We start from the raw sequence: 23,833 nt of genomic DNA on the forward strand, positions 1-23,833 counted from the left end.
AATCTATATTTGTAGTATATGCTCTGTAAATGTTACTATATGAAAGATCATTTTATGAGTTTACTTTTTCTTTTCTTTTTTTTAATAATTTCTATTTTTTAAAGAGAGAGAGAATCTTTTTGTTTTTTTTGTTTTTTGTAGATGGATACAACACAATGCCTTTATTTTTTTATGTGGTGCTGAGAATCGAACCTGGGTCCCACCTATGCTAGGTGAGCGCTCTACCACTGAGCCACAATCCCAGCCCCTACTTTTTATTTCCTTAATGAAGCACGTCTGCTTTTGTTTTGACTTTGATTTTTAATAATTGAGATTATAATAGCTCTATTAAAATGAGGGAAGTTTCTAAGGAGTATTAAAAAAAGAGGAGAAGACTTTAAAGTTATGAAAAAAATATACCTGGTATGTTACCAAATTCTGTTTCTGTGATAGGCTGGCTTTCTTATCCTAACCCTGACTTTATCAATACATCTGGCTCCAATCTTTTCCTCATTAAGTATCTGAGAAGTTGGTAAATGAGTACTGACATGTTGAATGATTTTCATGAAATCTTCTGCATGTGTACGCATGCTTGGGGGGTAGGGAAGAAGAGACAGAATAAGCAGTGGGGTTGAGGTAGAAAAGAATTACTGTCTCTTTACATTAAGCATAATGGGTAGCAGTTAACATTATCATCTTTCAGAACACGTTAAAGTCTATCTTATAAGTGGTGTTTACTCCAAAGGAAGCAGCTCTTAATAGTAACTCAAATAAGTGGTCTTCATTACTGTGTCATGTCAGAGTTGGAAACAGGAGGAAAGAATGGGAAGCTGTTACTTTGAACAGTGTATATGATACCTGAATTGGCTTTCCTCCTACTTATGAAAAAGGGAAATGCTTAATAAGATCTGTCATTATTATTGAGTGATTCTATGTATTATTGCACCTTTTTTATTATTTGGATGGAGATGTTTGAAGGGAACAGTAAAGTAATTATTAATGACTCTTTTTCCCTTTTTATGTTTTTCTTTACTTTCCTTATTGAACATTTGATTTTGGAGAAACATGATGGAGGCTAGAGTAGTATAGCAGCAATGAAATTCAACTTGATATTGATAGACCTGATGTCAATAAGTTAAGTTCAGCCAATGTATTAGTTGTGTAATGGGAATTGCTAAGGGTCCAGACTTTTTGTTAATTTGCTTGCATGAGGTTGTAGTGACAACTGTCAAAACTTTTACCCTAATTTCCTTTCTGTATGGAGGCCTTTTTACTTAAGGAGATGAGAAATTCATTGAAGTGTTAGAATAAGCTTCCCACTTCTCTCTCTACTGGACCTCCTCCAGTAGTTATACAAAACTCCTGCCTTGAACCTTATACTGTGTAAGTGAAGTGAGAGTTCTAATTTGACCTTACCTAACAGGTATAGTTGCTAAAAGGAGGTTTATATTACCTAATCCAGTGATAGGAAAACCCATTTGTGTTAATTCTGATGAATACAATTATAATTAATAGTAATTAATTAGAGTAAAACTCTAGAATACTGTTTTCATCTTAAGTGATATGAACTATTTAAAATGGCACATGTCCTTTTACTATCTTCAGGTGGCTATTAAATGCATTGTCTGTGGCATAGAGTACATGTCTAGATCTTGGGCTGCCTGCGTTGGTTAAACAGAGTGAAATGTCCGAGTTAGAGCAGGTAAATGAAATTGAATGTGCCTCACTTAGCCTTGTTCCCCTAGACTGCCACTTTAATGCCTTTCTTAATGATGAGATAGTTCCTATCTTTGTAGTTTAATTTTAGTCATCAAATAATTGTATGTATTTATATTGTACAGTGTGATGTTTAAAATGTGTATACTTGTAAAATGATGAGATCAGGCTGAGTAGCACATTCATCGCTTCACATTCTTATTTTTTGAGGAGTAAGAACATTTAAAACCTACTCTTTTAGCAATTTTGGAAATAAATAGTATGCAATTCTGAATTACTATTTTCAGTTAAATGTTTTTGACTTTTCTTTCTACTTTAAGAGTAGAAACACTTACAATGAAGGTAGAATGATTTCAAGAAAAATGGATCGATTTCCCAAACAATCAGATATAAGAACTCATTCAGAAGTCCAACTAAACTTTTTAATAAATCTCCATTGTATATGTCTTTTGAGGAACTTTCATAATTGGCATATCTTTGTGTATTTTTTTAGTACTGAATTATTAAAGAATGGAGTTGAACACAACTGTGTAGCAAAGGTATTTTTTCTCTTATGAGAAATTTTGGCTTCATTAATGATTCAGTTTTTATTATACTGGAGCTATGTGTTCAAATATTATGATGATGCTCCTACAGTAATGGCTCCAAACCATCTTTACCTGCTGGTACTCCTGCCCTTATATAGTGCTCTTCCACACTGTGACAGGGTTGGACTGTGAACAACAGAGGAAGGCAGAAGTGACAATATGTGACTTCTGAAGCTAGGTCATAGAAGATGTTGGTGCTCCTACCTTCCTTTCTGAGAATATTTGTTCTGTTAGAAGCCAGCCTCCATATTGTATGAAACTCATATAGCTCCTTGGAGAGGAATAGAGGCCTCTTGTCAATAGCTAGTCCTTCTTGTCAACCACGTAGGTGGAAGCATGGGACTAAGTCTGGATAACATCTTGACTACAACCCCACTAGAGACCCCAGAACCAGAAATATTCAGTTAAGCTACTTTTGACTTCCTGTCAAACAGAAACTGTGTGAGATAATATGAGTGCACTGTTGTCTTAAACTGCTAAGTTTTGAGGTAACTTGTTAAATAACAACAAATAACTAACAAAGATATGTTACAGCCTCATATTGAAATGATCTGCCATAGCCTGAATATTTTCTTCTAATTCCATGGTTTGATTTTTCTCTACTGGAAGATGAGTAAATATTATTTGAAATTGTTTTATTAATGTTACCACAATGGTAATTATTAGGGCCAAGTATTGTTGGAGCTTTTGGCAGTGTTTGTCATAAGGACAATCAACTTTGTAACACATTTGTCTGCTTATAGTTGTCAATTAGGAAAAGAGTCACAAACTTAAGTAATATATGAGAGTTTTTAGTGTATATGTATATATTCTTTTATAGAAAATTACATATGTAAAATTCTGTAGTTAACACAGCCTTTTCTAGTGAAAATATAATGTGAGCTACCTGTATAATTTCGTATTTTTAAATGCCTTATTAAAAGAAATTAAAAGAAAAAGATACCAATTATAATAATGTTTTATTTAATCAGATATATCTAAAATATCACTTTGGCATATCAATATGAAAATTATCAATTAAGTATTTTCCTTTTTCTGAAACTCTTTGAAATTTAGTGCATATTTATTATGCGTATTAGTTTGGACTAGCCACATTTTAAGTGCTCAGTAGCCCTTGGTTTGTAGTGACTACAGCATTAGACATGCAAATACAGATTGAATATCCCTAATCTGAAAGTTAAAAATCTGAAATACTCCAAAATCTGAAGCTTTTTTAGAACAGATGTGACTGACACAAGTGGAAAATTTCACACCTACATTCATGTGACAGGTCACAATCAAAGATAGACACACTAAAAATATTGTACAAAGTTGCCTTCAGGCTGTGACTTTAAGGTATATGTGAAGTATAAATGAATTTCACATTTAGATTGGTCCCATCCCCAGGATATCTAATTTATGTGTATTCAGATATTCCAAAATCAAAAAAAAAAAAAAAATCCCAAATCCAAAACACTTGTGGTACCAAGCATTTAAGATAAGGGATAGTCAGCCCGTAGTATATAAAGCTGAAGAGGTTAAGAAGATTTTATTGTAAACTATAACATTAAGAATACATAAAGACATGGGGTTGTGGCTCAGTGACAGGGCACTTGCCTTACAAGAATGAGGAAAATAAATAAATAAAATAAAGGTTCTGTGACAATCAAAACTAAAAAAATGTTTTTTTTTAAAAAAAGTATACATAAAAAAACAACAGAAATGGTTTTGTCAAACTTAAATGTGGCGTGTTCTACCTTAACTTCATTTTTTTTTTTAACTTTCATTTGTATCTGTATTTAGTTTCAGTGGGTCAACTGCCTAATTTCCAGATGCTTCAAATCCTTCAAAACCTGAGAAATCTTTTAGGGATGGAAGGGAAGTAGTGCTGTCAAAGTTAGATTTCTCTGGCTTTTTATACTCAAAATGGCATGACTACCTCATGGTTTATCCTAAAGATAGTGATGTGGACTCTTTGAAAGAGAAAATAAAATTGAGATTATAAAGCACATATTCAGGGCATTAGGCTGTACTTGATACAGTCACTCTATTTAAGCTACCAAGGAGCACTTCCCAGGGGTTCAGCATGTTATTTTTACTTCCTTCAGTGTGAATTTGAGAGCAGAAGTTTGTGGTGTTTGACATGTTCTAAAGTGAAAGATTTTACTAGTCAACATCTTGAAGGCTCCCACATTCAAGAAAGTAGGTAAGAATTATCAAAGTTTAGGTAATGGACAGATTAGAGGTTTTTCTTTTCCTTGAAACCAGAATACACCATCAAGTTTAATATAGACAAGTAATTTTGTCACTAGAGTTTTATGTCATTTTGATGATAAGAACCAAAATCTACTCACTGATGTTTTTGTAAATATGAAAGAAAAACAGAAACTATTTCTACAGAAAAAAAGAGGATGGTAAAAAAAACTTTAAGACCTGTTGGTTTTGTGCTGTACCTTAGACATCTGCTATTGGGATATTTTAAGTTTTAAATATCTTTAGAATCTTCAGAATGATAATGGAGCTTATTACACTATATTGTCCCCTTTAAAAAAAAATCTTCAATTTGGAGTGTCTGTGTTTACTAAAAGACATGGAAGGAGTTTCTCATAATCTTATCCCACTTGTGCAAATTATTGCTATAAAGAAACACATAGGACTTTTGAATAAGAAGCTTAAAAGCTCAAAAACTCACAAATTCATACATGTTTTGTCTCTTCAACTTTCTTTTCCCATTAGCACTGTTTGGGGATGTATTTACACAGGCACTTTTCTCTTTCATAGTAAATAACCCACATGTTTAGAGTTATAGGTACCTTAAATATAATTACATTTATAACTATTTCCAGAACTTCTTTCTGTCCTTATTAATTTACTTGCACTGCATGTTATTCTTCTAATATATTCTTCAATTTGCTTTTGATTTTTAAAAATCATAATTGTATGTATTTCTTATAATAATATCTCCCTCATTTTTGTCTAACTCTGATTTCTATTTCTCTAAGACAAGCCCTTTCACCACTTTTGTTTCTTCTTTTTATTTCCACCTTTCCAGATTACATTCTTAAATTGTTGATTATTACTGTTCTTTTGGTATTTCTGCTGACTTCTTATCATTGATGATGTTGAATTAGCATATAAACTACTACACATATCCAACCTCTTTGCATCCTTCCAATATACTTATCTCCAAGTTTACACTATTGTGCCTGAGGCACATAGTATATTATGACTTGTATTTTAATTTTTCATGACATGCTTTAGTTTTGAGCTTCACTTTTTCCTGTCCTGGGTGTTTTGTTTGATTATTTGTTTGTACACACATCACCAGTTCATTCCCATTTTTCTTGCTAAATCTATAAAATTCCTCCCAGTGTTGTTGCTATTATAAAATACATCATCACTTATTAATTATCTTCAGGTAATCTATACGTCCATTTTTGAGTTTCCATCCATTGTTCCAGTCTGTACTTTATTCTCTAGGTGTTTATCATCCTCAAGGTTCTCTACACTGTACATCTATGGTAGATCCCCTTTTTTTTCTGGACTTCTATGTGTTCCTTTTTCTAGGTTTATTTCTTTAAATTGGTAGAGCACACCCTGGTAGCTTCCTGAAAGAGCTTCTGATTGAGGTACATTTTATTTAGAGTTTGCATTTTACCATTGTATTTAATCAACACTCTGGAAACATAATTCTAAGTTGAAAATTTTAATTTCTTTGCTTCAGAGTTTTGAAAACATTACCCAATTGTCTTCTAAATTTCTTAGTTGCCACTAAAAACTCAGTGTCTTCTGATTTTTTAATCATTTGGAGGTAATTATTTGGACTTTTCAAAATTTATGATCTTTTCTCTAGTATTTTAAATTTTAAAGAGAGAAGGGAGCACATATATTATAATTTAAGTACAGAAAAATGTATTTAATCTTCTAGAATGAGGACATGAAAGAATGATTATAAATTTGACCTAGCAGTGTGCTTTATACTGCAGTATTTGTGGAACTGAAAGGTTTTCCTATTAATTTTTGGCATGAACTCAATTTTTTATTAAATTAAATAGGAGAATCAAGATGTAGAAACTTTCTGGGTTTACCTTACCAGATTTGTAGCCAAATTTTGCTCACTGGATAAGGAGCTGTGGACTTTGTCAATGAAGGTAAAAGGGTATTTGCTATCTTTGTTCTCTTATTACTACCTGTACACAGTGTGCAATGGTCAGATCAGGGAAAATAGTATATCCATGACTTTAAACTTATCATTTCTTTGTGTTGTGCATGTTCAAAATCCTCTTTACTAGCTGTTTTGACATACATCTTTGTTAACCATAGTTACCCTACAGTGCTATAGAACACTAATTATTTCTCCTGTCCAGTTGCATCCAAGTACCTATTAAATGTCCTCATTCCATCTCCCTTCCCCAAGTTCTCCCCAGCCTCTGCTAATCACCATCCTACTCTGTACTCCTATGAATTTGACTTTCTGGATTCTACATGTTGTTACAAATGACAGGGTTTGTCATTTTCCTTCTTTTTATGGCTCAGTAGTGTTCCTATGTGACTACATAGCACATTTTTTTTTAATCTCATCCTCTATTGACATACTCTTAGGTTGATTCAATATTTTGGCTATTGCAAATAATGCAACGATAAAGGTGGCAGTGCAGATGTCTCTTCAAAATACTGATTTCCTTTCCTTTAGATACATACACAGTGGTGGAATTGCTAAATCATAGGGTAGTTCTATTTTTAATTTTTTGACAAACCTCAATACTGCTTTCCATAATGACTAAATAATTTACAACTTTACCAACAGTATTTGAGACAACCTTTTTTGCTACATCCTTGTGAATGTTTGTTATTCTTTTGTCTTTTTTTTAATAATACTCAGGCTAACTGAGGTGAGATGGTACCTTATTTTGATTTTGATTTGCATTTCCCTAATGATTGGTGATGTTGAACAGTTCCCCCCACCCCCATATACTTGTTGACTATTTGTTTTAAGAAATGTCTATGCAGGTCTTTTCCCCCATTTTTTAATTGGTTCATTTGTGTTCTTGCTGTGAAGTTGAGTTCCTTGTGTATTTTTAGATATTAACCTTTTGTCATATGTATAGTTTGCAAATGTTTCCTCACATTCTGTAAGTTGTTTCATCACTGTTTTGGTTGTTTGCTCTTCTGTGTAGAAGCTTTTCAATTTGATGTAATCCTATTTGTCTGTTTTTGCCTTTGTTGTCTGTACTTTTAAGATTTGTTAAACAAGCAAACATACAAAAAAACAAACTATTTGCCCAGCCCAATGTCATGAAGGTTTCCTGTTTTTGTCTAGTAGTTTGAAAGGTTTGAATCTTACATTTAAGTCTTTAAATCCATTTTGAATTGATTGTTGTGTATGGTGAGAGATAGGGGCCTAATTTTATTCTTTTTTTTTCTGTGAATATTTAGTCAATTCTTGTTCTTTCACATCATTTTTATGAAAGTCAACACTTTATTAATATCTGGTTTTATAAGAGTTTAAAGAGGATGAGCTTATAATAAACCGATAAATCCAGTTCTTCATTCTACTTGAACTTTTTCATTTTTCCTTCTTCTTTTAAGATTTTTACTATCTTATATGTTCTTAAAATCCTGTAGGATTTTGTGTGTCCTTTAGATAGATATATTCTCTCCTTTGCAGAAGTTATACTTTAAGCAACTTGCATAGCGAATTAGGGCTACTGAGAATTCCTTGGCTAAATAAATTGCTCATTCTTAGCCAGATTAGTCACTTATATCTAGTTACTTTCAGTTTTCTCAGATGAGATGAATAGAAAACTTTCCTTTTTTGAAAGAAAGTTAGAAGACTCATTTTCTTTTCAGTTTTTAAAAATTAGTTTGCCAACAACTGTCTGTATGAAGAATACAGTAGGAAAGATCTTGCCATTTACATCACTTTTTTCATCTGGCCCAACTTTCCAGGGAAAGAAAATATTTTGGTATTCAATCTAAGTAGATATTTCATCAAAGCTGACTTTCAGCTAAATTTAAAGAGTAGGTCCAAAACAGCTTCGTGTTTTTAAATAATCAAACTCTTAATGCCTATGCTGTCTAACACAAATAGTTTTATCTCTGTGTTGCAGAGAGCAAGTCTATCCTGTCTTACTTAACTCACTTGACCCTTTTCTCTTAATATTAAATTTCTTCAACCTCCTTTGCTTCTTTTCTTCCCTCTTTAAATTCTTTGCTCTCTGAAAATATCTTTCTGGCCTGGATTTAATTCCAAAGGGAAGAACATTTAAAGAACAAATAGCCCTTCCTTGACAAATGGGCTCTCCTTAGGTTAACTGATTAATTTACTTCACCTAGTCTTCCATCATTTTCCAGGACAGTCTCCGTAAGAAGGATGACAGGATTGAAGAGCTGGAAGAAGCACTGAGAGAAAGTGTACAGATAACTGCAGAGCGGGAAATGGTGCTGGCACAAGAGGAATCAGCCAGGACCAATGCTGAGAAACAGGTCTGCAATTTTATACAGTTACTAGCAATGCTGCTGGTTAAACACAAGGTAAAACCCAACCAGTGTAGTTTAGATAAACCTAAATATTATATCTTCAAAAACTCTTCATCAAGTGTAAGTATTTAGACAAAAATAATAAATGAAATATGGCTATGCATATTAATTCTTTAATTCATGTTAATGCAGAGATATCTGCTCCAATAATTTTAGGATTCATTAACATAATATAATCGAATATATCTGGTGAGATGAAATGGAACTTGTCTCTGCTATAGGACTAGACACAACCTGGCTTTTAAATGGAATGAGAAAACACAAGTGTTTCTGACTCAAAGATGTTAATAGCAAATAGTTTATTTTAAACCTTGCTGTGTTCAAAAGAGGAAGTAAGACATAACAAGGGCTGTGGTTGTGGCTCAATGGTAAAGCACTTGCCTAGTGCTTATGAGGCACTGGGTTTGATCCTTAGTACCACATAAAAATAAACAAATAAAATAAAGGTATTGTGTCCATTTACAACTAAAAATATATTTTTAAAAAATATTATAACAAATTAATGTTGGTAGAAAATATGCAAGACTTAGATATTGTGGTCTTCAAGTCCCATATCAGCAAGCATGTCTAAACCTTGAGAGGACTTGAAGAATTCTTCTGTTGCTGTTTGTGGCATTTGTTTTGTATATTTTCTACTTTTTTCTTTTAGACCCCTGAACCTTTGCTTTTGACCTTTTATTGGAAACAATAACTAATGATTGGAGTCATGAGTGAAAGAAAGAGTTTTAACAATTAAGATTGTAATCTCAGTTTCCATTCTGAGACTATGATTTGTGGTTTTGAATCTTTTTTGAATCTACCTCACAGAGATTGATGACATTTCGTTTTTATACTAATTGTTTTCTTTCTATTTCCTTGTGAAAGAACAAATGTCATTCAGTTAAAAAGAGTTGAACTAGAGGATGACAAGATCTGTTGGGGAACCCCTTCCATCAGACCAGTGCTGTTATGGAGTTAAGGTAGTTGGGTAGTAAAGAAGGGTTTGTTGCAAGGCAGACATAGTGTAGTGTGTATCCCATGGGGTCCTTTCATAGCCATGTCAGCTGCAAGGATATGGCTTCTTCAGTTCCAAATGTAAAACAAAAGACCAACTGATATTTCTTAACAAAGATGAGGGAAAATGGATCTTTTTGCAGAATGAGTATCTTTCGGTGCTCTTTCCTAGATAAATATCTTAGAACACTTTCATAATGCACAAGTAAATCTTGAGTAGTGGAAGGCTTCAGAGAAAGGATGACCACAGCCATTGTCCAGGGTGTTAGGGATTTTGATTTTACTCTTTTTGTATTTTCTTCTTTATTTTTAACTCCTGTCCTGCAACATACATATGTTTTCTATAAAGATTTCCTTCTGTTCTGGTCTTGGGTGTTTAGTGACAAGTCATAAACATCAGGGATTCTATGGAAGTTTTGGCAACTAACAATAGATTTTATCATTATTATACATCAACTTTTGTGTTTTTCTTTTTAAAATATTATGTGAGCTGATTATAATGTGCTTTCTTGAAGTATGTTTTATTAACTTGTTTAAATTTAGACTTTATCCTTAAAGCAGTTTTTAAATCTTCAGAAAAATTGCACAGGAAATAGTTTTCACTTAATTTTTTCTCCACCTGTTATTAATGTCTTGCCTTAGTGTGATACTTGTGGTAAAATCAATGAACTAGTATTGATACAGTATTATTAATGAGTTCACAGTCTACATTGATTCACCCTTTATGATATACAGTTCCATGGATTTTTCCAAATGTATAAGGCCATGTATCTTTTATTATAGTATTGCACAGTGTCTTCACTGCCCTAAAAATCTCCTGTGCTGTACTTTTTCATTCTTCTGCCATCTTTTTACTCTCTCAACAGTTTTGCCATTTTCTTTACTGGAAATTGGAACCATATAGCATACTGCCTCTTCACATTAGCTTCTTTCACTTAGCCTTTGTGTTTAAGGTTCCTCCCCATCTTTTCATGACTTAATAACTCATTTCATCTCTGAATTATAGTCTATTGTATTGGGTTTTCCAGTTTGTTACCCCTTCACCTATTGAAGCATATCTCGTTTGCTCCAACTTTTCACAATTATGGATAAACCTACTGCAAACTTCATGTGCAGGTGTTTGTGAGGACATGAACTTTCAGCTTATCTGGGTAAATATCTAAGAGTATGGTTTCTGCATTGCACGGTAAAGTCATAGGGTAAGATAGTTAGCTTTGTAAGAAACTGCCAAACTATCTTCCAAAGTGGCTATATAAAATTTGCCTTTAATTGCATGCTTTTTTCCTTCTCTTTCCTGTTCATCTTGTTTTCCACCATTCTGCTACTTACTGCCTTTCTGAAGCTGTTGAGTGAAATATTTCATGAGACCAGTCATTTGGGCTTTAAGTGGTTCAAGGTATGAAGAAATTGCTTGTATGTTTGTTCTAATGAAGCCTTAAAACCTTCACCCACTGTTCCCTCATCCCCCTCTTCTGTTCTTATTCTTATCCTTTTCTGTCTTCTAACTGCACTGTTATTTTTACTTACCTGTGTTAATTGTGTGCACTATCACCTATAGATAATTTTTTTAAATGCTTTAAATGGATGAAGGTTTTTGGCTAAAGACATTATTCTGATTATCTTACTTAGGTTATAAAATTATTTCTTAAATTTAGCTTCCTGAGGTGAAATGAATCCCACTAATAGAAACAGGATATCTTCATCTCTTGATTCCTAAAAGTAAAATTTAATGGGAACCATGGCTCATGTTAAAAAAGACATCGAGCTGGCCTATTGCCACACACCTTTAATCTCAGTTACTCAAGTAGGCTGAGGCAGGAGGATTGCAAGCTTGAGGCCAGCCAGGGCAATTTAATGAGATCCTCTCTCTAAATAAAATAAAAAATGGGATGGAGCTTGTGTTCAGTGCCAGAGTTCTTATCTAGCACCTGCGAGTCCCTGGGTTCAATCTCTAGTACCTCAAAATAATATAATAAAAAAGAGAACTGTCTCAAGTTTGAAGAGGGGAAAAAAATCCCAAAGAGAAGCTTTTTTTAAAAAAGATTTTCCTATATTCTTACAGAATCTCCATGCATTTTTTATTATTATTCATAATACACTTATACATTGCTTAACCTAGGGGATGTGTTCTGCGTTCTGAGAAATGTATCATTAGGCAATTTCATCATTGTGTCTACATCATAAATTGTACTTACACAGACCTAAATGGTGTAGGTCAGTCACTTTGCGGTGCTCTCTTGATATATTCAAGAGATGGGTTAAGCATGGGCTGTGTGAGTCTGCTGCCCACATAACATGGCATAATGCTTTTCAGCAAACTTTCTTTAATTAGTAGGAGTAAACTTTAAAAACAACAACAAAAATTACACTATAGCAAAAAAAAACAGTAATTATCATATCAGATATCACATACTGTACATAATTGTGTTGCTATGCTTTTATATGACAGAAATACAGTAGGTTTATACCAGCATTATCACAAACATGGAAGTATGCCTCGAAGTGTTTTTCAGCTTATTGTAATCATAGTTTATAAGTGGTTTGTTCTTGAATGAGGCACCATTATGCCAAAATTTAAAATTCCAAATGCCAGAAATTCAAAGACATTGTGTAGTCAAAGTAGATGCCCACCTACCAGTGGTGGCAAATTGAAAGATTTAAGTAAAAAAAAACCCAGGGAAAACCTAAGGACTCTTTTCTTTTGTTTTATCCTTTTCCACATCTGGTGAGTTTTGTGTTTTGTTGAATGTGAGAGTCTGTTTACTTAAACTTAGGACAAACAGGTTCTAAAGAAGTCTCAGAATGGCCAGGAATGAATATCCTGTAATATCCTTAGTTCAGCCATGCTTGTGTGAACTTAAAAAAATTTTAAGTATTTTCAGTGATATTCTTTGTGGTTAAATTTATTTTTTTTTTTGTTATCTAAGAGTTTTTAAAAATGCCAGTAAAGTAAGAAGACTTTTTTTTATAGTTCATTAAACTGATTTTATGAACTATTTTACTCTTACCCAGTAACCTAAAGGTATATTCTATCAAAATAACTGACATTTACACATAAGTTCTGATTTTTGTTTTAAAACTCAATTTTTAATAGTGATACTCATTTTTTTCAAGTGGTCTTTTGGAAGAAGGAGGCCTGGGTATTAAACCTGGGACCTCATACATGCTAGGCAAGAACTCTTATTCCTGAGTTACATCTGCCCCAGCCCTTTGTATTTAATTTTTTAAAAAATATTTTTTTTAGTTGTTGATAGACCTTTATTTTCTTTATTTGTATAGGGTGCTGAGAATCAAACCCAGTACCTCACACATGCCAGGCTTGTGCACTACCACTGAGCCCCAGCCCCTACATTTAATTTTGAAACAATCTCACTAAACTGCTCAGACTGACCTCAAATTTGCTATTCTCCTGCCGTAGCTTCCCAGGCAGTTGGGATTACAGGTGGGCACCACCACCCAGCTTCGAATGGACATTTTGACATTATTTGTAATTTTAAGATTAGTATAAATTCTTCACTTTCAAAATCATAAGATATTATCTGTTAAGTATAAATTTTTGACCTTCAAGAACTTACAATTTTCTCTATGGTTTACTAGATAATTACAGTCTGCCCTCTATCTCTGTGAGCTTCACATCTGCAGCTTCAACAAACTGTGATTTGAAAATACTTTTTTAAAAATGTGACAGTATCGAACATGTATACCCTTCTCAGTTTTCCCAAAACAACACAGTATAACAATTGTTTATATGGCAGGTGTGACTTGGGTATTGTAATTAATGTAGAGAAGATTTAAAGTACACAGGGGGATGTGAGTAAGTCATGTGCAGACACCCATGTTATAGAAGGGACTTGAACAGCCACAGATTTTGGTGTTCACAGGGATCCCGAAACCACTCCCTTATGGATAGTTTTCTATTTGGTATAAATTGACTGGATTAGAACCTGCTTTAGATTGAGTACTCAGAAAGATCCCCTGAGAAAGGGACATTTAACAAGAGCCCTGAAAACTGAGAAGTTTGCCTTGTGATGAGTGGGGGAGGAATCAGCAATTTATGATGGTAATAAGGTAATTATGATGGTAATAAGAACTGGACATTTCTGAGTAAGACTTCTATTACTTTTGGGAGCTATGTATGGTATACAGTACCTATGGAAGCCTTGGCAAGAAGTTTTGTGTTTTTTAAGAGTGGTGGAAGCCATTGAAGAGTTTTAATAGGACATCATTTGATTTGTGTTTTTAAAAGATCATTCCATCTGCTATGGGAGAATGAATTGGTGGATAAGTGTGAAAGAAAAGTCAGATGAGTTATTAGAGTGTTTAGGCCAGATATCTTCAGACTGAAGTGTCTGTACCTGGAAATGCAGGAATGCTCTCTCAAAGGATTGAAGTTTTTCAGTTTCCAAACATAGCTTTTCCTCAAATTGATCTTCTCTAACAGCACGTACAATGTGCAGAATCACCTTTTCTATTTTTCCTTTCATAACTATGCACCTCTCACTTTTCAACTATGCACACCTCTCCTCACTTTCTGACCTGTATTTTCCTTGGGGGAAAAAACTGTGCAATTTAACAAAGGAATAGTTCAAAACATTAGTATCAAGAAAACGAATGATTATGAACTGGTTGTTGTTTCCAGTTCTTTGTTTCCTACAGAATTGTCAGAGGACCTAATTAAGTTGCCAACTGATACAATGTTAAAAATAATTGTTTATGATAGGTATATAAATCTAAAGTATACAGAGTATATAGTATCTATATATCTATCTAAAGTATATAGAGTATATAATTTTAAAGAAGTGCAAGGAATTGAGTAACACTGCTCCTCTTTTTCTTTTAATAAGAAACAGGTTTCTCAGTGCTCACACTTATAAAAGTGAAACACACCAATAGAATTGATGCTGAACCCTCTATCTTTCTAACAAGTATTATTTATCAAGGGATATCTTTTTTTCTTTTCTTGTGATGCTAGGGATTGAACCCAGAGCCATGCCCATGCCAGTAAGCAGTCTACCACTGAGCTATACCTCCTATCAAACTAAAAATAACTTATGAGTTTCATTAGTCCCATTCAGATAAATATGTTTAACAAGACATTTTTTTAATATTTATTTTTTGTGGTAGGTGGACACAATACCTTTATTTTATTTTTATGTGGTGCTGAGGATCGAACCCAGTGCCTCACACATGCTAGGCGAGCACTCTACCACTGAGCCACAATCTCAGCCCTAACAAGACTTTTAATAATTTTTGTATTAAATGTTCATATTGTTTTTATTCTATATTATTAGTAATTATAATTATAAATAAATTCATAATATTTTTTAACAGTTATGACTAGAAGAAATTTTTAAATGATCAGATTTAAATTTATACATGTATTTTTGCTAAGAAAAATATGAAGGATGATCCATACAAATAGCCTAATGTAAAATAAACTAAGTTACTATAAAATTCCAGGCAGAAGGGAATGGAAACAAAGTCAAGAGAAAAAGGAACATCTAAAGAACAGTTTGACCTCCTACTTTTGAAATGAGTAATGATGGATGTCAATCACTATGGTATTTATATCTCATTAGGTACTTTTTTTTTTTACTTTTGTCATTAGATACTTTATTTCTTAATAAACAATTTTTAAAGAACCCAAGAAATTACATTTTTTGCTTCTCTTTATGATATAAAACATTTATATATTTGAAAAGTGAGTGACTCACCTGAGACGGAAATTCAACCAAGAGATTTTATTGGGGACTGCCTGAAGGGGAAGAAAAGGAGAGGCAGAGAGCAGCCGCGTGAGCCTGCAAGCTTCAGTTTAAGAAGGGTTGCTTTGGTGACATGTCGGGTGGTGATTGGGAAGGTGACTCAGAAATGAGTGAGCAGACACTGTGTCTCGTGGGGATTGGTTGAGAATACTTTTGACTTTGCCACCCTCCCAGCTTGGCACCCTTCAGAGAGGAGGCGGAAGGGTAAGGGATTATGTGATGTTCTTCTTGAGAAATGGAAACTTAACTTCAGCAAGGAGAAACCTGATGCGGGGGAAATAAAACCAAAAGGCAAGGTCTCCCACACACCCAACATTCCTCCCTTTTTGTTTTTGTGTTGGAAGCAGGGCATTGAGATTGTCTGGCTACTTCCTGCTGAAGAGGGACAACGAGTGTGAAGGAAGGGAGGGATGGTCAGGGTGTAGGGACAAGAGAAGCATAGCTGTAAAGGCCAGGGCTTTATGATATAAAATTTCCTTGGGGCTGAAATTGATGAAAGTTCCTTGAAGCCATAGGTCATGGATAGTCTCGATCCAATCCTTGTCCCTGCAGATGGGGGGAGTCAGCCAGCTATCCTGTTGGAGGGCCTCCACAAACTCCATGAACCAGGTGTGCCACACACGATGAGCCTAAAAACACAAAAGATACCTGAAGGCAAGGAGAAGAGGGAAGAGGAGACACCACATTAGCTTCTGGCCAGAGGTCCAGTGAGAGGGACTGGCTGAGAAAAGACCAGCGGTCAGAAGGAGGCACAGAAAAGCAAATGGGCCTAGAAACCTAGAAACTTAAAACAGGGCCCAGGGGACATCTTAGGTGGTGGGCATTTGGCCGAAAACAAAGGGGTCCATGGGTAGGTCCCCATAGAATCTGTGCCAACGTCTGGGTTTTTTGCTTTCTGGCCTTCTCATCCGGGTTATGGTGCACCTTAAAGGCTGTGACCAGGATTTCAGTCTCAGGGGTCAAAGGTCCCCATTCTAGTTTTTTAAGTTTTGCCTGAATGTTGGGGTAGCTCTGGGAGAAGAAGTAGGTCATTAGGAGCTGTCTCCCATTGGTTTCAGGGTCTAAATTGGTTTCAGGGTCTAAATTAGTATATTGCTGGAAAGCCTTAGTCAGTCTGTCTAGGAAGGTGGAAAGGTTCTCGCTTTTGTCCTGAATGATTTCTTGGAGTTTTTCAAAGTTTACAGCTTTCTGGCAACTAGGCAGGTGGAAAATTTGTCCCTCAGGGATAATCCTGCAGTGGTATTGTTGTCCCAATTAGGGTCCTGGTCAGGAACTGCCTGGGCACCTAATGGGTGGGCCAGGGGGGTTTGATGGACCTCATTTAGCATAATTTATGGGCTTGTTCCCAGATCTGCCTGCTTTCTACTGGGAGAAAGGACCATGTAAATGTCATGAAAAGTAAAGCTATAGGCTTGGAAACTCCTTTATGTATGAGGCAGAGTTGATGGTATAGGAACCCAAGTGTTTTTCAATCTGTGAAAGGTCTGCTATGGAGAAGGGCATGTGGACCCTAACAATCCCTTCTGCACCAGCAGCCTCTCTCAAAAGAGCCATAATTGAAGTAGGGTGTGGCCGCAATAAAAGAAAATAACATCATGGCATTTGCAGGTAAATGGATGGTGTTGAAGAAGATAATGCTAAGTGAAGTTAGCTAATCCCCCACAAAAACAAATGCTGAATATTTTCTCTGATATAAGGAGGCTAATTCATACTGGGGTAGGGAGAGGGAGGAATAGATGAATTCAGATAGGGCAGAGGGGAGGGAAAAGAAGGGGGCAGGGGATTAGCAAGGATGGTGGAATGTGATAGACATCATCATCCAAAGTAAATGTATGAAGACACGAATTGGTATCAATATACTTTATGTACAACCAGAGATATGAAAAATTGTGCTGTATACATGTAACAAGAATTGTAATTCATTCCGCTGTCATTTATTTTTTAAAAAAATCAATAAAAGAACAAATGAAAACAAAGGCATTATGTACAACTAAAAGAAATAAATATTTTAAAAAAGAGTATTCTGGATATTATATGAAGAATAACTAGAATGAAAGAAAAGGTTGCATAATTCAGGGACATGGTAGGGTAATGGCAGTGGAGATGGAGAAGTCCATTTGGAGATAGATTTAATAAGTCTTGCTGGTCGATTACATGTGGAGAGAGAGGGATGTGACAAGGAAAATCCTTACATTTTCTAGAATGCAGATCTAAGTGGATAGTGATGGTGTTTATTGAACTGTAGAAAAAACTGGAGGAGGAAGAATTTAAGACAGGAATTCATCTTTGTAGATGTTAAATTTGAGATGTCTATGACCTCTTTCAAGTGAAGATATCCACTGCGCAGATAGATATGTGGATTTAAATCAGAAGAATGCTCTGAGCTAAAGTATAAACTCGGAAGATGACATATGGTTGGTTTCTCTTTATCTTTGTGTTAGCTATTTACCACATATAGCTTTCTTGACTTATTTTCAAAATGAGAAAATGCATGCTTACTCCCTCTCTATGTAAGGATTAAAGTTTGATGAATCCTTAACAATACAATTGTCCTTTTATTAGAAAATGTGACACAGGAAGTAAGTACATCTTTTGATAATAAACTCCCAGACTTGAGAAATTGACATTATTTACTGTCTACCAGTACTGTGATAAATATTTTTAGTAGTATTATTTACTCATTTAAACAACAAATTATTAAATATCTTTAATGTTTCTAAAAAGAAAATTAGCATTAGTGCTCATTGGGTCCTTTTTTAAAAGATAAAGAATGGCTTTAGAGTTGTTTTGTTTTGTTTTTTAAGTTTATTTAAATATTTTTTTTTTGGTGCTGGGGTTGTGGCTTAATTGGTAGAGTACTTGCCTGGCACTTGTGAGGCACTGGGTTTGAGCCTCAGCAGCACATAAAAATAAATAAATAAAATAAAGGTATTATGTTCATCTGCAAGTAAAAAAATGTTTTTAAAAATTTTTCTTGGGGCTGGAGATGTGGCTCAAGCGGTAGTGCGCTTGCCTGGCATACGCAGGGCGCTGGGTTTGATCCTCAGCACCACATACAAATGAAATGAAGATGTTGTGTCCACCAAAAACTAAAAAATAAATATTAAGAAATTCTCTCTCTCTCTCTCTCTCTCTCTCTCTCTCCCTCTCTCTCTCTCTCTCCCTCTCTCTCTCAAAATTTTTTTTTTCCTTGGGCTGAGGTTTTGGCTTAGTTGGTAGAGCACTTTCCTGGCATGTGTGAGGCATTGGGCTCAATTCTCAGCAATATATATATATATATATATATATATATATATATATATCTCCATCCATTTAAAATGTTTTTCTTAATTGGTGTTATTAATGTACATAGTAGTGGAATTCATTGTTGGGAATTCGTACAAGTACCATAACTTAATTTGGTCAGTTTCATTTCCCATTTCCTGCACTTTCCCTTCTTTCCTCCCTCCCCCTAGTCTCGCTCTTCTATTATACTGGACTGATAGTATTTCTACTTTCATCAACCTTGCTCTGCCCATTTTATTCCTTTTTTTCTTTCTAACTTCTACATTTAAGAAAATTAATGGCATCTCCACTGCCATTACCCTACCATGTCCCTGAATTATGCAACCTTTTCTCTCATTCTAGTTATTCTTCATATAATATCCAGAATAATCTTTTTTAATATTTATTTCTTTTAGTTGTACACAATGCCTTTGTTTTTATTTTTTTCATTTTTCTTTTATTGATTTTTTAAAAACTATATGATCCTTGACTTTTTGAGTCTTTGCTTATTTCACATAATGCTTTCAAGTTTCATCCATTTTCCAGATGCCACAACTTCATTCTTCTTTATGACTGAATACAATTCCATTGTATGTATATACCATGTTTTCTTTATTCATTCATAAAACATAGGTATGCATATATCACTATAATATGATGACTTTAATTCTTTAGGATAAATACCAAGGAATAGCATAGTGGGGTCATAATTGTGGTTCCACTCCTAGCTTTTTGAGGAACCTCCATACTGATTTCCATAGTGATTGTACTAATTCATAATCCCACCATCAGTTTATAAGTTTTCCCTTTTCCTCATATCCTTGCCAGCATTTATTATTATTTGTATTCTTAATGACTGCCAAGAAATAGTTTTACTGTGTTGAATTACAGTGTTCCCTCTGCATGAGTCACTCATCATCCTTTCTTTATTTCCTCATCTGGATAAATCCCACTTCTCCTTCCATAAAAACCATCTGTGACCTTTTAAGTCTAACATATGTCTGTCTTATGTTTCTAAACAATGCCCTGTACATATCCCTAATTTTTTTTTTTTTAAGAGACAGAGAGAGAATTTTTTTAATAGTTTTCGGTGGACACAACATCTTTGTTGGTATGTGGTGCTGAGGATCGAACCCGGCCACATGCATGCCAGGCGAGCTCGCTACCGCTTGAGCCACATCCCCAGCCCCCTAATTGTTTTATAACACTGTTATTGTTATGTATTTATTACCTATTCCTTTGAGACCATCACTTATTTTCTATAATAGAACACAAGTTCCTCGAGGGCAGGAGCTGTTTCCTGTTGTTTTCTTAATAGCTACCATCATGCCTGGCACATGCAACATTCAAGAAGTATTTATTGAGTGAATGTATAAAATTTTATTTTGACCTCCTGAATGTTTGTACATATTCTGACATTAATGTTACTTAACTAACAGCTTAGAGTTTAATGATAATATTTTTAAATGTTTTTATTTTCTATTGCAACTTCTTTTCCCCTGGATTCAATAAAGCACCTTGTCATCTGAACTAAAACCCTCAAAGATTTCAGAATTGTACATTTAAGGACTTAGAGTACATATAATTTATTTAAAAGTATTTTACATTATTTTGAATTTTAATTCTAGAGGATTATAGTCAAAAGGAAACAATAAAATTTAGAAATCATTGTTATCCCTGACCTGCCCTTCAGTGGGAAAATACTAGACTTACATGACACAGACAGTGAATGTGCAAATTGTAGCCCACTATTTTTCATCTTTGGGCTAGTGGGAGATAACTGAAAGTCTTATGTAGCAGCTGATCTTCAACTCTGAAGTAACATTGAATCATGTTTATAAAAACATAAAAATTCAGAATAGCCTTTAGAGCATATATGAACTGTGATCCAATTAGTTTGAAAATCTTTTGATTCTACTTTATTTTCTTTTACTGGGACTGGTACTTCTGTTATCCATGACTGGTAAACTTGACATTGGGTTCTTCAAGATTTGTCTTACCTTTCCCCACCCTGGAAATAGGTTTATAATATTATTAAAACTGGTTCCTTTGTCGAAGTTTCTTCTTAACGTATCTTAAATTATTTTCCTTTGCTTACCCTTATAAAGTCTGAAACTGATTTGTATCTGTAGATATTCTTGAGATGAGTAGCTAAGCAGTCTAAAAGTACTACAAATAAAAACTTTTTCTCAGAACTGTGTAGAATCATTCAGTCATATAAAAAAAAATTCAGTGTAAGTTAACAACATAACCATGCTTGTAAAACAGTTTACTGATTTTTCCAGAAGTTATCATTTTTGATCAATACACAGATCAAAGATAATGTTGTTCAAAGATACTTCATTTTTAAAAAGTAAGACATGGTTTTGAAATGTCATTGATAAGCATATGGAAAGTACATTTTAAACAGTTCCAGGAATCTGAAGAGATATGACAGTTAAGTTCACAATAATTTTTTTCTTTGTCATTGTGTAATCAGTTCAATATTAAAATGAAGTTCTGTCAAGAGGAGCCTAGTAAGTTTCATTATAGACTCTTACTCTAATGTCAAGGAGTTTGAATCTCTTTTGTTATGGTGACTGGTTATGAAATCAGTCACTTGACAGACCCTGAAGTGAGACTGCTGGAAATACGTCATGTCTGCCTTCATGGTGACAGCTGGCTACAAAACAAACCCCACCAGAGCCATTCTGCAATTGACAAGGGACTTCAAAGGCCAACAGGGCTGCCACTTCAAAGAGAATTCTGCCATCTCTGGCTTGTGGAAAGAAGTTGTTAAATGGCTGTACCCTGCCATAGCAGAAATCTCAGTGTTTAGACTTCTTTTGATCTGAGAAAGATGTATGAAATGGCCTTAAGTTAGAGGAATGATAATAGTCTGTAGTAATGGTAACCAAATATTATCTTCCATTTCAATTCATTTAATAATTGAAATAACCCAAATACTTTTAAATAACAAGTCTGATTATCAGTGTCTTAGAGAATGAATGTTCAAAAGAAGAATTGTTGTAGCCACCTTCAAAAATGTAGAACAAGATGGTGAATAAAGCAAAACTGTTTTTAAAAAGTCCCTTCTTATTTTTCATTGAAATTTTTAGCCCCTTCAGAATATCAGATCTTAAATGTTGATAGTAAGAGTGGTACACAACTCATATCTAGAATTTCAAGACCAGTTTGCATAGTTGAAACAGACATTTCTCCGGTGTAAGATCTGTCTTAAAATTTGAAACTATCTCCTACTATATTTGTGGGTTATTTTGTTTAGGATTCTGGTGATTGAACGAAAGGCCTCACAAAAGCTAGGCAAACTTTATACCACTGAGCTACATCCCTAGCCCCTCCTTGTTGAATATTTAAAATCATATTCATTCAGTTATGCTGGAGACAGTTTTGAAGGAATTAGCTTTGTCTTTGTATTAAACAACAAAAATGATCCCAGAGTTTTAATGCAACTGTTTTGTTGTTGTTGTTGTTTTTTAATTTAAGTTGTTGTTTTGGAGGTACTAGGGATTGAACCCAGGGCACATTCAAGGCAAGTGTGCTAGTGCTGAGTTACATCCACAGCCTTTTTTTTAAAGCTTTATTCTGAGATCAGGTACGGGTGCATTAAGTTGCCCAGGCTAGCCTTGAACTTGAGATTTTTTGCCTTAGTGTCCCTAGTAGGAGGAATACAGGCATGTGCTATAGGGCCCAGTCTAATAAAACTCTTGATAAAAAAAAAGATTAAAATAATAACAAGCATCTTGAAGATTAACAAGGGAAAAGGCAGCAATTTGAATATTATTTTAAGAATGCTGATAGCCCTAAATGATATCTTTGTGATGGAATCATATTTACTAAACTTGCAAAAGAAAACAGAAAAATGTTACAAATAATATGGAAGTAAAAATATGGACATTTAATATGTGATGGGAATTGGAAATATGGATTGGTTGGAACCTAAAACCCCTACAAGTCAGTGGCATGACCTTTTCTTAGTTGTGTATATTGTTTTTTCTCTCATCCTGTGTATTGTAGGAGGATAAAGCTTAGAGAATCTTTAGATTCTTTCACCTTGATCTTCTGTTTTCTTATTTCTCTTAAAAATTTTCTTTACATAGACTGTAAAAATTGAATTGGCATTAACTTTAGTCACTGTAACTTCCTCAATAATTTTGCCAGCTGGGGTCAGTAGACAGCTACTAAAGAAACTCCAAGACAGAAATGAAGCCCCCAGGATTTGGAATAATGAAAAAAATCTCTAGAAACATGAGCGGTTTGTAACAGTTATTCTGAAAATCATGTATTTGTCTTTTGTCTTTTTGTTATCATAATTTTTTCCTTTTGAAAAAATGTTTCATGAAATAATAAATGACTATATTTTCATGAAAATTCAGCAACTGTTTATGCCTCTAGAATTAGGCTTGAGGTTTCATTTTTATTCAACAAAAGAGCCACATCTCTGCTTTCAAATGCTAGGACCAAGTGAAAAAACTGTCTGCAGTGGAAATAACATAAAATGGGTACATTCCAAAATTGAACCTCAGAGATGAGCATGAGGAGACTGTTGAACTTGTTTTCTAAATAAATGGGTTTTTAATACTTCCATCTTAACTGTTTGACATCTACTACACAAGGAAGCAAAACTTTTGGAATTTATGTGCAGTTCTGTAACAGATGATCTTTACTTTGCTCGTAATGAGTTCTTGGGGTGTTTGGCCCTTGTTCTATTCTCTCCTGCAGAGAGGTTTGATAAACCCAGTTATTGACGATAGAGGCAGTCATCCAAGATACGGCTGGAGGTGAAGCCACAAGAGCCAGATGGCCTCCCACTGCTTTTTATATGCAGTTTATGTTCTCCATGGCTGCATCTTCCTGGATGTTTTCAATGAAAGACATTTTCCTAGAGAAATGTGCACAGTAGGGTTTATCCTACTCAACAGATAGTTTTTTGTGAGTGACATGTCCTCAGCTCTAGTTTGGCACTCGTTATCTCTTTCTCTTATCTCTCTTCTTTTTAGTAAACAAAAGTGC

General features: G+C 34.3%; 1 protein-coding gene across 1 annotated transcript in view; it reads left to right on the forward strand.

Annotated features, from left to right (window-relative positions):
• Positions 1-23,833, forward strand: part of ERC1 (ELKS/RAB6-interacting/CAST family member 1) — a gene marked incomplete at its 3' end in the record, with an annotated part of 440,133 nt that overhangs the window by 260,575 nt on the left and 155,725 nt on the right. The window contains exons 14-15 of the mRNA XM_081310767.1: positions 8,616-8,747; positions 11,137-11,190. Of these exons, the coding sequence (XP_081166893.1) occupies positions 8,616-8,747; positions 11,137-11,190 (186 nt within the window). The remainder of the gene's footprint in view (positions 1-8,615; positions 8,748-11,136; positions 11,191-23,833) is intronic.

This window comes from Spermophilus citellus (genome assembly GCF_964194105.1).
Source record: "Spermophilus citellus genome assembly, chromosome: 10".
NCBI classification, from domain to species: Eukaryota; Metazoa; Chordata; class Mammalia; order Rodentia; family Sciuridae; genus Spermophilus; species Spermophilus citellus.